The following is an 18,048-nucleotide window of genomic DNA, read 5'->3' as shown; positions in this document are numbered from 1 at the left end:
ACACCTGTAGCTGAACAACAATTAAAGAAAAATATCCCATGATTAAATGCACTAAAGTGACAGTGGTAATTTATTTTTTACTTTTTTAAAAAAGAACTATGTTGAATTAATCGGGCTGACACTAGTTAGTAAAAATGTGTGTCAAGTGTATAATTCTATAACACAGTGGTAATTTCTTAGTGGGAAATTCTGGAGGATTTTTTTAATATATATCCTCCAAATCATCCACAATGAGCCCAAATTTCTTTCAGAATCAAAGAAAACAAAGGTCCTTGCTGCCCGTTGGCTTTTTTAGAGGTTGAGAAAAAACTCCAGTCTGAACACAGCGCGTTAGCCTGCAGCCTTCCGGCTCCCGTTTGCTGGGAGGGCGAGGGAGCTCCAGCCCAGAGACACACACGCCTCCCGGGCCCTCCCGCAAGGGAGCGGTATGGCACCCACTCCACCAGCAGGAGTTTTTGTAGCGGGTAAATTTCTGCAAGAAAAGCAAGCACTTACCCATCAAAAAATCCTGAGGTTCTATTCCTTTATTTTGGAAATGCCTAATCCAACAATTTTCAAGTTGCTATGGATCGAATGTCCACATCCCTCCAAAAATTAATGTTAAAACCTACTCCCCAAGGTGACAGTGTTAGGAGGTGGGGCCTTTGAGGGAGCGATTAGGTCACAAGGGTGGAGCCCTCATGAATGGGATTAGTGTCCTTGTTGACAAGGCCCAACACAGCTCCTTCTGCCCCTTCCGCCCCGTGAGGCATGGGGAAGAGAGAGCCCTCTTCCAACCCAGAAGCAGGTTCTCACCAGATACCGAAATCGCTGGCACCTGGATCCTGGACTTCTCAGCCCTCAGAACTGTGAGAAATAAATGTTTGTTGTTTATAAGCAGCCCAGTGGATGGTGGTTTTGTTATAGAAGCCCCAACGAACTAAGACATTAAGTCAACAACAAGGTGATTCTCTACCAAAATACACAAGCATCTGACCTGGAAAAATTGACTGTAAAGTTGACTCTGGTCACCAACAGCTGGCTCAAGTAACATCTTTCAGTGAAAGGCGTGTTTCTCGGCAGTCCATTTACTGGATCAGCCCTTTTGTGTGCTTCGGCCATGAGGTCTGGGAGAGAGCCCTGGTCCGGCCCTCAGCCGCCACACGCCTGCTTCTTTGTCTGTGAGTCACCATCGGAGCGAGGAAGGCAGGGTACTCAGCAGACTGTCATGTCCGACGCAAATGCGTCCTGTAAGTACTGTTGGAAAACTCTCATGTCCCAGGCATCAGTCAGGGACAGTTACTCTCAGACGTGCCTGAGACGCCAACCCTGACCGCAATGTAAGGCTTTGTTCTTTTTGCTGGAACAAGTAATGAAAGAAAGTCACCCCTATTTTATTTTAAACTCTCACCCAAGGACATGCTTACTGGTTTTAAACAGAGGGGGAGGGAAGGAGAGAGAGAGAAGCATCTATTGGTTGCCTCTCACATGCACCCTGACTAGGGATCGAACCTGCAACCTCGCATGTCCCCTGATCAGGAATTGAACCCATGACCTTTTGGCTTACAGACGATGCTCCAACGGACTGAGCCACACCGGCCAGGGCATCACCACTGTTCCTAATCACACCTGCACTGAGGAGAAATATGAGCAACTCCTGTTCATTCCTCCAACTCCATGTTTAAATCTAGCTTGTGTGCTTCCTCCAGGATCGGTAAACCACAGCCTGCTGGCCAAAGCCAGACTGCCACCGGCTTTATAAATAACGTTCTATTGGCCCTGGCTGCTGTGGCTCAGTGGATTGAGTGCCAGCCTGAGAACCAAAGGGTCACCGGTTCAATTCCCCATCAGGGCACATGCCTGGATTGCAGGCCAGGTCCCCAGTGCAGGGTGTGTGAAAGGCAACCACATACTGATGTTTCTCTCCCTCTCTTTCTCCTCTCTAAAAAAATAAATAAAATCTTTTTAAAAAAGTTTTACTGGAACACAGCTATGCTCATGCATGTGTTATCTGTGACTGCCTTCCTGCTACAGTGACAGGGGGAGGCTGTGACAGAAACTCTGTGGCCTACAAAGCTGCAAGTGTTTCCTATCCAGCCCTTTATATAAAAGTGTGCTCAGCCTGTGCCCTTTGATATGCTGTCTCAAGAAACAGGTTAGGGGGAAACTGTCAGAAGCTGTGTGTGGATTTCACTAAGAGTCTACACTCTACCCTAGGAAAAGACATAAAAAGGGTAGGAGGTCACATTTGTTGTCAGAAGTTCTTCAGTGGGACAAAATTTTGCTACCTAAGAAAACCTTGATTTAATAAGAAAGGACGGAAAGGAGAGAGGGAGAGAAAAAAAGGAGGGAGAGAGGGAAGGTAGGAAGGAAAGAAGGGAAAGCCGAGGGAGGGAGGGAGACCCTCTTCCCCTGCTGGAATAGCCCTCGAAGGAGGCAGCTGCGGGCTGCAGGAAGACCCCCTGGCCCTCCACTGACCCCCAACGTCCAGAGCTCCCCACTCGTTATTACACTGTGACACAGCGGCAACGCCAGGCTGCAGACGGTCTCGAAGCTGAGATCCGCTCTGAGTCAGAGGTTAGAGAACACCCAGATACTGCCGCACGCTGTGTTTGCTTGGTGTAGAGTGCATGAAACGCTCTGGACAGTTCCCACCTCTTGGGTCCAGAAATTTCTCTCTATGTTTAAAAAGAATCAAAGTACGGTCTCCTGCAGAAAAAGAAGGCGTCTCCGAGCTGGCAGCTCCCCAGAGCACATCATCAGGTGTATTGTTTCCACACTTCTTCTAACTTGGTCATGCTCATTTTGAAGGCAAAAACTCTTTCCAAATACTCATCTTTGCAAATAGTTCATTATATTCACCCAGATAGAAAACAAATTCTTAATGACTTTGAAATAGATTTCTGAATAGAAAAAAGCACAATCAGCAAACTGTATACAGTAAATAAACTTTATTTGTCTGTTCTTCCAAGACGACACTGCCAACAGCCACAGGTTTGCGTACAATAGTTATATACTGACTATTTACAATTTACAGTAGTATTTTTTCCTCTGAAAAATATAAGTACAAAAGCTAAGTAAACAATGAGGTACTGCTGTTTGGATTTATCATGTCATAACTTAAAGAACTAGTTTTTAGTAAATATTCAAATCATTCTGGATAGTCAATTAAGTGTTCTAATTTATCAGAAAAAATCCATTATGTGTCACCTCAAAATGTATTGCACAAGTCTTTTAAAAAATCACTCTAAAAATAAATAGAAAAGGCAAGCAGTTCTTTTAAAAGAGGGACAAAAAGGATGGAAGAAAGGAACATTAAGTGAGCCCATAAATCAGGTTAAGTCATTTAAAAATTTTAAACAACATAAAACCCTTCCCAACCAAGAAAAAGGAAAAACAGAAAAGAACTGTCAGCATTTCTGCACTGAGACAACCTGCTGGGAAGGTGTCTGCCCTGCGTCTGTGGGCCGGTGCCCGGCGTGTCTTGGTCTGCCCTGAAGGACGGCCTCCTCCTCCAGGGCAGCGGCGTGCAGGCTTCCAGCCTCTCCCGGCACCCGCACCTCGCTTCTTCAGGACGAAGATCGCAGCCATGACTGGAACAAGGGAAGGAAAAAGGTAAAGGGCGGGGAAAAGCACCTTCAAAGTCGACTTTCTGGGAAATCGGTTGTTTCAAGTTAAAATTAAATTATATTCTATGGCCTGGGGACGGAAGTAGAAATATTCTAAGTATTCAACTACAGAAATCTAAAAATCAGTGTTCTTGGAATGATCTGACCCAGGGTCAGCGACCCTGAAAACAGTCTTTTCGGGTGACACTGGAACTGCAGCCCTTCACCGTGCACTGCGTGCTCCCAGGCCACAGCAGAGAAGCCAGGTGTAAACACGTGGCACGGTGTCTCGAGGATGCAGCAGTTCAGGCTGGGTTTGGAGAGCAAAAAGAGTTCCTCCCTTTCCCAATGTGTCGGTTTTCCTACGGACTGCAGTTCTCCAGGACGACAAGCTGGCAGCAGGGGACAAACAGCATTTTGGGGTCAAAGCTATGCCTCATTAAATTTAACAAACTTAATTTAAAAAACGTAAAATGGCCCTGATTGGTGTGGTTCAGTGGAGTGAGTGTGGCCTGCAAACCAAAGGGTTGCCAGTTCAATTCCTAGTCAGGGCACATGCCTGGGTTGCAGAGCAGGTCCCCAGTAGGGGGCATATGAGAGTCAACCACACACTGATGTTTCTCTCCCTCTCTTTCTCCCTCCCTTCCCTTCTGTCTAAAAATAAATAAAGATAGATAGATAGATAGATAGATAGATAGATAGATAGATAGATAGATAGATAGATAGATGATAGATCCTTTTAAAAAAAAAACCTTAAAATGTTATGAGAAATGATGCTAAACCTTCCTAATCAGGTTTTTCTCCTTAAAATACTAAAAGCTCATAGGTCAAGTACGAAGTTAAAAAAAATGCCATAAAAATAAATTACTGAATAACATTAAGTAATATAGACAAACTTTCATATATGTAGTGGAAAGTTTTGAAATCTTCTCAATTTGTAAATCAACAACATAACCCACTATTGATGATGTACTTCCAATAGTATATTATTTATAAAACTAGTTCAACAATCATGTTGGCCCCTAGAAATCTAGACAAGAAAAGAAAAAACCTCCTTTATATTGGAATTCTCTCGTCAGTTACTGCCTCCAAACCTCAGCCTGAGCAGTGTGGGCAGAACGCCGTGCACGGCCCCACAATGCCCTGCAGCGTCAGTGGCGTGACAGACAGAAATGCTGGAAGGTTTCTCGTTCAAAGGGGAGGCTCGGAAAACATGACCAAAACTGGCAATGTGCAATCGTTAAATAGATCTTGGAATTTTAAAAATTATGGAAGACACTATTTGGAAAACAGGAAAAATATAAATATTTACAATATCCTAAATAACTATTATGTACATATTAAGTTTCCTGTGACTATTATGACTATATAGAAAGCCTTTGTTCTTAAAGGTATTTGCTAAAATACTGAGTTAATGTTTGCGAGCAACTGTCAAAAGTTACAGAGGGAAATATACACAGAGTGAGAGTGAGAATAAGTGGGAAAATTTGGCAAAATGTTAGTTACTGGTAAATATTGTTGGGTACATACATATTTATTGTACCATTTTTGCAAATCTTACATTAAAAATTTTTTAAACTAAAAAAATTAAGGAGACAACCAATTAATCAGTCCACAGATATGCTGCAGAGAAATCATTTCCAGCAATAACAATATTTAAATGCAGTAATATAATAACAAGAATGATGCTATATTTATATTATTATTTAAAAAGGAAAATTTAGGACTACTGAGTTTGATATGGGATTTACACGGCTGAAGATAATTCCACATCATCACCACGGCAAGTTAAAATCAAAATGAGACTGAAATGTGGGCATGAACAATTTTTAAAGCTAAAAGGTTTTTTTAAATGCTGTATATTGGCATTTTAAACCTTGATACTGTAAGCTGAATACTAGCTGAGCTAACAATCACAGAGAATCTTTAATTATAAATAAGCTCTATTAATTGTGATCCGGGTCATTTGTGATTTGTAAAAATTCTAGCAAAGTTTGAGGTAAAAATGTCACCTAAATTTTTAGGGGTATGAAATCAAGCTAACAGCATGAATAATACATGGAGTTGATTTGGAGAGGTGTTGAAATAGTGAAGACAGTCAACTGCTTTGAAATACTGTAGATGCCTCCTCTCGTTGTAAGACTGTGTTAACAGCGACGGCCCCCTTTGATTAAAGCAGGCTGCCTAGGGGTCTCCTCAGGACAAATGTGTTATTTTGTTAAGTTTTATGACCCCAGGAAGGGAAGAAAGTGCATTTATTTTGAAATCGACTTTACTAGTTTTCATTATTTCAGATTGGCCTTGACTCTGAGGAGGTTAACAATATTTTGAATAATGGATTTGTGAAATATATCACTTTACTTTTACCTAGAAAATCGTTTTTCATTTCTCACAATCTATTCACTTCAAAGAACATTTTTGGGAAATAAAAAACTAAAAAGAATACAAAATACATAAATACTTCTTTGGATTCTTTAACAAAATTTCAAAGAGTAATTTTGAAATTTTCAAGTACTATTTTAAGAAATAAAATTTCTAAAAATTATGTAAACACTGGCAGCAGTGATTATTAATCTACAGATTATAAATCTATAAAACAGAATTAATGGGAAATACCTTTATTAACCCATAGCAAAATCATATATTCATTAAACAAAAAGCAAAAGAATTCCGACAGAATGGTTAGGCTCATGCAATGCACTGATTTTCGCACAGAAGACACAAGACGTGACTCTCCACTCACCACACGCTAACTAAGCACAGACTGATGGTTTACTCAGAAGATGCCGCTGCGAGGTGAAGCGAACTACAAAGCCAGGAAGAGAAAAAGCTGGTTGGGTTAGTTTAAGACTTAATATAACACATAGACTATATGAACTTCAAAGGTTAAACAGATTGTACTTAAATTTTTCTCAAATCTCTCCATATCAAGGAAGTATAGTCAAAGTATAAGGCATCTGGAATACCTCCCTCCTATCCTAAGTAAATGCAACATTATATAGCTGAGATTTTACTTGTAACTTTAATTTAAAAATTTAAACAACATAATTAACGATGTACTTCACACTTTCAGTACATATTTATGTGTTTGATTAATTAGATTATGATTATTTGCTTTATAAAAAGAGTTCTTTCATAATCCCATTACAGTACACATTCAGATTTTATTTACATGATCTCAACTGACCATCAGCAAGCAAGCAGGTCAGGGGAATGTTGATAACTATGGCTACAGTGTATCTGTGTGTCACACTGTCGTTCCTAAAATCTGTCGAATTGATCACCAAATAGCTCCCCTGAATTCAACAGTACATCAGAAGTGGTTTCAGGAATGATGACCCACCCAAGATTTCCATTCGATGGGACCCAATTTCAAACACAGTTTTTAATGCAGCTACCTTCCTAATGAATTCTGTAATTCTATGTCCCGTCTTAAGATGGTCATAATCCAAAATTATTAACTAGCTTCCTGGTTTGCTTTAAAACAGCATCAGCAAAAAAAAAAAAACAAAAAAACACAGGTGTTATAAAAATCCGAGTCTATTCTTGGATAATTTGACCAACCTCAGAAGTATCATTTTATTTATTTTTTCTATTTCATGTGGGGTTAGTAAAAAGCAGCAAAATAAAAAGGCAAACTAAAAAATAATTATTTGCAGCACATACAACATAGCAAGGCTAATAATATCCTATTGGAAAACTTCAAAATGTACGTGTGTGGATGTCCCTCCCCACCCCGTCTGTGCCTGTAAGTACTGAAAAACGAGACACCATGTTAAATGGCCATGAATAGGAAACTGGTGACGGAGATTGTAGGACATCCATATAATCATACAATCAGCCATTAAAAAGAATGAGGTTAAGTCTACTTGTAATGAGGTGGCATAATGTAAAAATACAGTAAGAAAAGCAACCTGCTGCATACTCTCATTTTTATAAAATAAGTGGTAAAGGAACAACTGTTAATACATTAATAAAGTTTAGCAAAGTTTAGAAAACCTGGGGATGTTCAGCATACCATTAACAAGGAGGACCCTGGTGCAGTGAAAACAGTCGGGAGGCTGAAGACCAGAAAGACCTGGCTTCCTGTGCAATGTTTCTGAATTGCATGCAATGTGTTTTGACAATGATCACTTGTTATAACATTCTAAAGAGTCAAAACTACTTTAAGATAGCAAATCTGTATTTTATGTGTACAGTATCCTTCACTACGCATCGACGTCATTGACATTTGTCTCCTGAGTCTGCCTTGCAGCATCTACTGAGACTACACAAGGGAAAGACAAACCTCTGCTGGGACAGAAACCCATTGCACCTGACAATGCAGGGAAGAGGAGGGTCTCATTAACACAGGGGAGAGATTTAAAATTCCGACCGGAAGGAGAGACGTGAGAAACCCTGACTGAAGCACAAGGCCAGTCTCAGGCAGAGACTGATCAGCAACTTGACAGAGAGCAACAGATCTGTGCCAAAGCAAAGCCAAAACAATGTCAACAGAAGGTGGTTTTTTTAAAGGACTAGAGTGGACAGGGAAAGAAAATAAGCCAAACCTTTTACATCCAGAAAAAATTCTTTTACGATTAAAAAATAGAAAAAGAAAAAAATTATTTTAATGGAGTCATCAAGAAAACAGTCGTCTACATTAAACATGTCATTAAGTTTGTAAAGAGAAAAATGTATTTGTAAAAACACTTTTCAAGAGGTTTCTAAATAACAAAACCTTTTCAATTCCAAGAGATAATTTAGCAGCTGCTTAAAATAAACTTTCTATAATACTGTGTGCCAACTACACTTTATTAATGAATAAACTTTCTTAGTGAAATAATTCTAACAAATAACACTCCTTTAAAAAGTAACTGATGGTGTACTTCTAGGGCAGTTTTATCAAGCAGAACAACAGTTAGACAAGCCAAAGATGCCTGTATTCCCTCCAGTGCCCAGTCTCCCCTGGCCATCTACCCATCTGAACCACCACAAAATGAAGTAAGGGCACAATAAGCTGGAAACTGGGAGGAGCGAAGCGGCTGTTCTGGGGAATACAGGCATGTGCACATCTGATACGTGCATTTTCTTTTTAACTTGTGCCTTCTGTCTGCAGGCATTTTTTTCCACTTGAAACCAATCTAAAACTTAAAAATTTACAAATAATGTACTGCTTTAGAGGGGACAAAACCTGAGAGATGGACTAATCCAACACACTCATTTTACCAAGGAAGGCTGGAAATATAAAAGACGTTTGCTCAGAGTCATGCCAGGGGCCAAGCTGTCCAGGGGTGGGCTCTGGCCACAGCAACGCTGCATGTGGCTGACGGTCTAGGGTGCCGGAGGTGGAGGTGGGGACATTTTTTGAGCTCATAACATTCTTCTAAAATGACTTTACTGTCCTGCTGTGGCCTTTAATGGTTTATCTTACGTACACTAATTATTAGTTTACCTTCCCAAGTCTCACTTTCTAGGAAGGACGAGGTCCATACATTGCTACATGCTGGCTAAGTGCTCACCACCTCCAGCCCTACATGCCGTTTGAATTCATTATAGGTCATTTCACATTTCCTAAGCATTTATTATTTGAATTATATTATTTAGGTATATCTTTTATTCGTGTATGAATGGATGAATAGTACCTCTTTCCCTTAAAATATCTTCCATGTCTTCAATTTTTCTATATTCTCCACAAGTAGAAGAATAGGTGGTTATTGACTCAATTCATTCATTAAGCAAAAAATAATAGTGGAGTGCGCTGTCCCTGGCAGAAGCACGCCCATGCCTTTCTCCCCTCTCAGGTGTGCATCGCTACACTCTCCTATACTCTAAGGGTCCCCACAAGACTTGCAACCAGGGGGACAACGGGCAGCAGCAGCTTGTCCTAGGCTAACCCCCGAACCTGTCCTGAGGCCTCTTTTCTCTGACTTTCCCGGGAGCCAAAGCAGCCCCGTCTAAGCTCTCCCCTGTGGCTCCTTGTGCCCTAAGCCCTTCCTTGTTTCACTGTCCCCAGCTTTAACAAACATACTCTCAAAGTCAAAAAAAGGAGATAATGGGTGAGACTGCCTAAAGTCGTAGAGGAATAGGACTTTCCTTCTGACCATGTCAGCCTCTGGGATAAGGGAGGATTATTTCAGGAGGAATCCACCACCCTTTCATCCCTATCTAAAATGAATTCTACTTGACTCAGAAATAAAAAGCGTAATGTTTTTAAAAAATTTGCTTTCAGTTAAATATAAAAAACCCAACTTCTTCGTTTAAAAATGTTTTCCATGGTTCACTGTCTACATGTATCAATTCCATTACTTTCCCCTGAAGCGAAGCAGGCTGAGACTGCGTGGGTACATGGGCTGAGGAGGCGTGTTTCCTGATGCCCTTGACAAGCAGTGACTCAGGACGAACCTGCACTTCAGAGGGCGTCCCAGTAACACGTCACCCAACAGTCAGGGGAGAGTCTGCCATGCTCAACATTAAGATGATACAGAGGCCATGGGAGAATAAACAAAGATAATGAAATATATGGAAAAGGAATGTTTCACAAAAAACAAACGCTACAAGAATTGCAATTGTCCCAGAAAATATATTATAGGTATGTAATACTATACACAATGGAGTATTGGGACAAAGGTCAGGGATGCTGGGGTGGCCTCGGAGGAAGTCTGGAAGTCAGAATGTGCCTGGGATGCCTTCAGGATGGACCCTGTGCAATGGGTCACAGGAAAGGAACTTCACAAATGGCTGAGGTGAGCTGTGGGTATTTTGCCTGGAATGGAAAAGCCTTCCATCTGGACCACCTCCAGATTTTTGGTTCAGTTCCATGGGTTAGAACAAACCAGTGACCACTACAGAAAGAGAGTTCTGGGCTCAAGATAAGCAAGAACTTTTTAACACACACACACACACACACACACAGTCTGTCTAGATAATATGGGATGCTTATTGGCTCAGTTCTTCTTACTGGAGGTACTTGAACACAGGCTAACCCATCACTAAGGAGAAGATCTTCCCTGTCTCCGGTGAGGAGAGAAGAGCAGAGCAGTACTGAGACCATGACGTAAGTGAAGAAACTGGGGGGAGAAGATGGAAGATACTGTAGGCCGATAGCAAGAAAATAAAAGGAAGCAGAAAGAGAAAGCCTGGGCGAGACACAAAGCTTCACACGTTTCACTCTGCTTCTGAATTACTGGTTCAGGGCAAAAAGAAGTTAGCATAGAGAATTTTGCATAATTTATGAAGTTGCATGTTTGTTCATTTTAACCATAGCAGACTTCACACAAAGGTTTCTAATAATTCAGTTATCTACATCTCCCTTGTAGGGTATGCTAAAAGCTAAAAAATGCATGAATTCTGTCTCACTCAGAATTACTGTATATTTGAAAATCAGTTAAAGTAGAATAAAGCACCATAATATGTAAAACATCATGTTATACTTACTGAATATACCTCAATAAATGCCTTTCCTATCCTTTCCACAAATAGCCCAAATTCTGGACTCCCATAAGGCATGTATGGACATGACCCTCATACACACTATTAAACAAGACTGTTCCTTCCTTGAGGGCGCTGGTTCATATTTCCCCAAAGTTAAACTTTCTTACTGTGGATCCACCCTCATTCTTCAGGCTATATTACAATAAAAATAAATAAATTTAACTTCTTTTACTAACTTAAAGTCTTTGTAAATGAGCCAGAATGTAAATGAATAAAATAAAGACATCTTTTACCCATAAGCCACTTTTAAAGCTTACCATTAGTCGAGCATCTTCTCTTTCCAAAATTTTCTGAGTCTGATCATCAGGGAACTTCAGCACGGAGGTTATAACTTTTGCCATGGTCTACAAGGAAAGTTAGGAGATGATCACCAACAGGCGTGAGAGCAGGAGTGTCGACCCATCTGACATGTTCTGCTGGTGAGATTCTTTAGTGCTCTCAATGGAAGCCACAACCAAAGAAGTATGATGTGAAGGTATCAGTCAAGGAAGTAACAGCCAACACTAGCATTTCAATTTAAAAAGACTCCTCACAGTGTCTGGATGGTGTTATTTTAAGATGCATCTACAATAGCATGAAGCTATACAAAGTTCTAATGCTCTTGGCCCTTCTACTTATTAAGATGAAACTTTTTACTCATTCATTTTATAAGACTTTTTATTTGTAGAAATCTATCTAGTTAAGTGATGTATTGCCAAAATATATGCACTAAATAATCAGAATTGGATACTCCCAAGTTCAGTTTTAACTAAATCACATCATATATCTCATAAACATGGGCTACTGCATGAACATGAACATGCGTAGTAGGTATCTTTAAGACATGCAGCACATCAACCTAATAGAAATACAAATTACATTTTAAATAAACACAAGATGTTCTGTTTGGTAGAAAACATGATGAATCAAACATTACACATGGTGGCTTGCAAAACAAGATCATAAATTGTGCAGATCTAAATAAATATACCGTAAGTCAGACTGTCACCCATAAGCTCGTGGAAAATTCTCCTCAAAGGCTGAAATTGCCTATTTTGTGTCAAGATGAGATGTTTTGAGGGAGACAGAGAGGAAAGAAGATACCACTCATGAAATAAGTAGGACAACCAGTTCAGAGCTTACATATAAATGCTGGGGCTAGTGCTGTCCCTGGGGGCCCCTCCAGAGAAGGGGAGACTCGCCCAGAGACCTGACTCTCACACTCTATTCCCGGTACATGGACTGTGCGGCGGTGGTGGTAGGGAAGAGGGGGTGGAAGAGACAGGCCAGAGAAGGTCACCAAGGATAAGGTGACACAATAGAGTTAGCCAAAAATTTTGGAAACTCACATCATTAGGAAAAAAAGTATCATTATTTCCAGGAAGGAAAGAAATGAACATTTTAAAAAATTCCTAGTATGTTCTAAGCCTAGGCAAGGCACTTCCCATATTTCTAATACTTCTTTGAACTAAGAAATCAACTAATACCACAAACCCCAACACAGCTGGATGTTAGTTTCAGCCCCTATGTTTCTTTTTATTTTCTGCCTCTGCCTTTTGATGATTAAAAAAAAAAACCATTTAAAACAACTTAGTTCTTGGAGAATTGGAATTTCTTGGAAAATCCCCAAAGCATTTTGCAAAACCCTCATCCTTTTTATTATATTGTTACACTAATGTCTAGAAACAAAGCATAAATGCAGCATGAAATGGCAAGAGAAATATGAAGTAGTGACTATTTCAGTATTCTTTTTATTTAAACACTCTGAAGCAGTTTTAAATGTGTTCTGATATATTATCTATAAGGCTATTTTTAGGAAATAACAAAAATCTAAAGTTCATAAATTTACAATTGTAAGATTTTTTAAAATTTGAACAGCTTATAAAGTTGAAAGTACCCCCAAATCCAGCTATATCCGCTATGAAACCACATCTACGAGGACACACAAGCACGTCTGTCAAAAAACAAAAGAACTGTGGCCAGTATCTCTTCACGTTTCCAGATGATGGTAACTGGGAAACCCACCTCTGAATTCACCAGCTGTCTCACCAGAATTTGCAGCTGATTGCCCAGTAAAGGCTTACAGCTCGTGCCTGGCCTGCGGCAACCACATTCGTGGAGAAGCCCAGCTCTCCGCCACACTGTGGGAAGGAAGTCTGACTACCCGCCCCACACCCAATGCCTGCAGGCCCCTGGGGGTGGGCAAAGGTCAAATGAGCCACCTGGTTCAGAAGTGGCTCTGTTGCCAGGAGAGGTTTCAATAAAAGTTAGGATGAGAAACAATAGCTATTGAAAAGGAGAACAGGCTGACTTTTAGTATCAATAACAGCACAAAGGATCAACCCCCCCCCCAAAAGAAAGTGCAAGAACAGAAGAAAGAGTGGGAGCTTACTTTTACCTCACACCATAAGAATGTGTGTCCTACATGTGGTCTCAAAAAAGTCACCTTCCTCATAAAACTGAAACCACCGTGTGCAAAGGCAGATGGAGGATCACCGGTGGGGTGACATACAGATCCTGCCAGACGATAAACGACTGCAGAGGAGGATCAGACCGCAGTGGCCATAACAGAACTCTGGCTCATTCTGAAGCCATGATCTGGTCTCCACTTTAAAATCTTTAATGAATGTGTAAAAACTGGACCAGTCAGCAAAACATATGTCTAAAATAGCTCTGACCTTGTCAACCCCTATTCAAGAATTTTCAGGGCTACCCTGCAACACCTCCAGGTAAAGCTGAAAGCAGGCCAGGCCCTCCACACTGAGCAGCCCTAAGCAGTCACTTCCCTGGTACAGATCCAGTGTTTTATTTGGACCAGACTACGCATCTTCCCAAACCCACACTCGATGTCCTGCCTTGGACCTCTGTCTAGCCTTCCCTCCTACCTGAAGTCATCTATCAAAATTTAAGCCACTCCCTCCCGCCTTTAAGCTCAGTAGACACATCAGCATCTCCACGACGTCTTCCCTGACCTGCCCACAAGTAAACATGAAGACTCCGTGCCTCTCTTAGCATCACATTATGCTTAACTGAGAACAGCTCCCCTTCCCTACTACAGACAGCCCTTGACTTACGATGGCTCAACTTAAATGATTTTTCAACTTTATGATGATGCGAAAGCAATATGCATGATAAATAACATGAAATATTCAACACTTTATTATAAAATAAATTTTGTGTTAGGACAACTTTGCCCAACTGCAGGTTAATGCAAATGCTCTCAGCACGTATAAGGTAGGCTAGACCAAGCTAAGATGTTCAGTACATTAGGTGTTTCAAGTGCATTTTCGATATATTTTCAATTTATAATGGGTTTATCAGGAAGTAACTCCCCTGGAAGTTAAGTCAAGGAGCATCTGTATGTGGTAAACTCCTTACAGTCAGGAGTAGTGTCAAATTCCATCTCTCTATCCATTCTGGTGATAAAGGGCCACAGGTATGCAGTAAATTAAATGGAAAATCTGCTACCAATTTTCAATATTAACTTGTAAAATGTGAATGCAGAATGATAGCCTACTCATCATTTTTAGGAACTAGAAAAATACACTGCATGAAGATCATGAAGACAGAGAGAGGACTCCTTGCCTTGAGGACATCCCGTTGTCCTCAAGCTATCTCCAGAGTCACACCCTGCAACTAACTGCAAAGCCTTGGAAACACCAGCTTAGAGCTGGCTGAGCAGGCAAAGCCCCAGAGGACATCCTACGACGTGAGCTGCGTCTTTCTTCAGAAAGATTCACACTCTGTGGAGATCTCATCCCGCACACATTCACAGCCTCCCAAAGGAACATGTTGAGGCAGTCTCCTCATTTCACAGACCAAGAAAAGGTTAAATAATTTATTTAGCAACAACACTAGGATGATAGTTTTAAAGTCGCAAATGAACCAAAATAGCTAAAGTTCTAAGAGGCTATTTTTTTAAGTATGCCTTTCCCCCTTCTGTGTGATAACTAGGCAACACAAACTACCACACCTCAAACATAGGCTGCTAGCCAATAAAGACAGAGTAAGAGAAAGTTACATTTCATCAGCTTTGTTTTAAAAAGATAGGAGAAAGTTCGGTTTAGCTACCCTTCGAATGAAACCAGTCCTCAGGAGACAAAGCCACGGAGTCTCTGCATCCTCTGGTGGCCCACATCCAGGATCACGCTAGTTACGACTTTAATTTGAAACTATCTGATATGATGACATGGGATTCCTACAGCTATCAAGGACTCAAATGATTCCAGCCCTGTAGCTTCTAGTGTTTAGCTGAATCTATAATCTATAAATTCATATTATTTTAAGAAATTTTCTTATGCTCTTACTTTTTATGTTTTAAATAGATTTCAAATCAATTCCTGAAATGGCTTAGCAACCATTTAGCAACTCAGTAACCCCCAGAGACCCACAAATTAAAACACTGACTGTTTCCAAAAACAGAAAACTCATTATCCCATTCTCAGCCATACAGACTTTGTAAAAGTTCATGCAGGTAAAAACTTGAAACAAAATGAGAAAAATAAACTGCTTCAAATAGAAAATTTCATTTGAGAAAAGACTCATGGATTTCCCTAAATGCATTTAATTCGATTCAAGATATATTTACTAAAAGTCCAGTAACACTGTAGGGGATATAAAGAAGACTCTGCACTCAAGGACCTTACAATAAATTCAACCTCCTAAAAAATTAGCCAAGCATTATTACTCATATGATGTAGTAGTTTTTAAGTGATCAATATACCTTATGTGAAGGAATAATTTTTACACTGATTAATGTAAACTATTTTTAAATACCCCTAAGTAGTCATTCTTAATTATGACCATTTTCAATACTTTCATACTGTTAGTCCTTAAGTCTCCATGAAAAGAAAATCTATTATCTTAACTTGAAGATTTGCAAGTCAAAAATTAAATAGCCACATGCTTCACAAAGTATTAATGAAATTTTAAATTTTAGTATTTTACATTATCCAATAGTCTTTTTTAAATCAGTATTTTATAAATGTAGAACTATAAGCAAAATCTGGTCAGTAACCTCTGTAAATTAAGAGCAATGACACCCATCAGTTATCATTAGCATGTACTGTCTGTTAATAGTAAACATATGGAATCAGTGTGTGTATTAAAAATGGGACATATCCCCTTTTAAAGCAAGCCACATACCAAACCCCCATCATGATTTATACCTTAGTCTCACGACCCATCATATACTCAAAAAGCACTTTTCGCAAATACTCAAACTCAGTAGGTTCTCCGAAGAGTGAGACATTAGTATGGTACAAATTGCCACCTGTCAAATAAAAAACAGATCAAGTTGTAAAGACAAAACTAGATAAATTCACCATTACTTAGAAAACAGAGAAACTGAAAAACGACTGAACAGAGATGCATCATTCCTGTATTAACTATATTGTATTGCATGGTATTGTATATACACATAAAGCATTCCAAATGGTATTCTTCCCTTGTAGAGAAAACAAGGGAAGACTATATTATAGTCTTATACTATAGTAACCTTATTTCTCACATTTTCCCCCTCTTCCTTCTTCTGGAATGACAATTTTAAAAGACTATACTTAGGGAATACAAATATTCCTAAAAACTGATTTTCTTTCTTAAATATTATGTGTTGGCTTCTACAATGATTAAAATTAACAACCATTTTTACTTTATTAAGAACTTAGTGTCTCAGAATAGTATTCTAGTTTTTCTAGTATTTCAAGTCTAAAAACGCTCTAAGTTTAAATCAAGTTCCAAAACTGTCTCTGAAACACAGGATAAGTAAAGTAACTTGAAAATGCATGATTAATGTCATTATAATGGTTTTCAAATATTTTGATTCACACCTTTAAAAGCTGCCATAAAGTTATAATACATCTGTTAAGCTCCATTAGATCTAAAAGAACACAGTTCAGATATATGAAGTAACACTATGACAAACTTTAATCTGAATAAATTCATAATTATGCATTATGTGAAGTCTATACTTGCATCAGCCTCCAGGAATGCAGCCTACTAGGTCATCTGAAAAACCCTCTGCTACCAAGAAACATCTAAACGCTGCGTGAAAACACCCTAGGGTCGTAGGAAATCCCTGAAGGGGTAGAGGAACACAGGGACATGAAAGCACTGATTTAACAGGAAGGCAAATGGCAATCTGGGGACGCCTAGACAGTCAAACCCACATGGAGAGCTTCTCAAGAAACTAGAGGCTGGGCTTGGGGCCCCTACGAAGGGGAGCTGTACTCTTGCTGCGCCTCGGAACAGTGAGACAGAAGACTGAAGGGCAGCACGAGGAGCCCCGGGGCACTGCAGTGCTCCGGATGGCGGCCTCCCAGGTGTGGACTAGCCTCCATACTCAATTTGATGTCCCATGTACGTGTGTGTCTGACTATTTTTTTAAAGTATATATTTTTAGAAGACCCAAGTCATTCAAAACACGCTGTACAAATACAAAGTACCAAGAACTAGTCATTTCCTCCTCAAAAAATACATGTTTCATCCCTCTAGATCAGTGATTTTCAACCTTTCTTCATCTCATGACACACATAAGCTAATTACAAAAATTCTGCAGGACAACAAAAATATATCTTTTGCTGATCTGACAAAAAATAGGTATAATTCTGATTCATTCACACAAGATGGCGACTGTTGTTTCGGCTGTTGACACATTTATTCGACCAGCTAGGGATAAAGAAGTCAGCGCCCCTGAGTAGAGTCGGGCACTGCATGCTTTGAAAACCCCTGCAGTACACCAATGCGCAGGCCGCAGCTCACTGCTTGAAAAGTCACTGCTCTAGATCAATGCAAAATGCAAATGTCTGCAATGTTTTTCACTTTTCAGAAAATAACTGATTTTATTGTTTTAAACATTAGATTACCTAATTGTCGCTATTTTCCTGGAGAAGAAATTAATACTTTCTCGTGGATGATGGGTGCTCATTTTACTCTTTAAAGAAGTGGCACAGTGAGGAGACTGATGTATACATTCAACCAGACGACTTGGCTTGTTGAGAGGATTAAGTAA

At 39.8% G+C, this 18,048-nt stretch overlaps 1 protein-coding gene across 4 annotated transcripts in view; it reads right to left on the bottom strand.

Moving 5' to 3' along the window:
• Positions 1-2,915: 2,915 nt before the first annotated feature.
• GOLGA4 (golgin A4) overlaps positions 2,916-18,048 on the bottom strand; it is an 89,991-nt gene continuing 74,858 nt past the window's right edge. For 2 of the 4 annotated variants that reach the window (XM_037148299.2, XM_037148302.2), the window contains 4 exons: positions 16,208-16,311; positions 11,318-11,404; positions 6,331-6,393; positions 2,916-3,572 (listed from right to left, as the gene is read on the bottom strand). In XM_037148299.2, the coding sequence (XP_037004194.2) occupies positions 6,364-6,393; positions 11,318-11,404; positions 16,208-16,311 (221 nt within the window). In that variant the 3' untranslated portion in view covers positions 2,916-3,572; positions 6,331-6,363. The remainder of the gene's footprint in view (positions 3,573-6,330; positions 6,394-11,317; positions 11,405-16,207; positions 16,312-18,048) is intronic. The other 2 variants (XM_037148300.2, XM_037148303.2) reach the window with 1 other exon arrangement.

The sequence above is a fragment of the Artibeus jamaicensis genome, unplaced genomic scaffold (genome assembly GCF_021234435.1).
Source record: "Artibeus jamaicensis isolate MK-2021 breed Jamaican fruit bat unplaced genomic scaffold, CSHL_Jam_final contig_519, whole genome shotgun sequence".
In the NCBI taxonomy this organism is placed as follows: Eukaryota; Metazoa; Chordata; class Mammalia; order Chiroptera; family Phyllostomidae; genus Artibeus; species Artibeus jamaicensis.
This window is presented reverse-complemented; position numbering and strand designations above follow the sequence as displayed.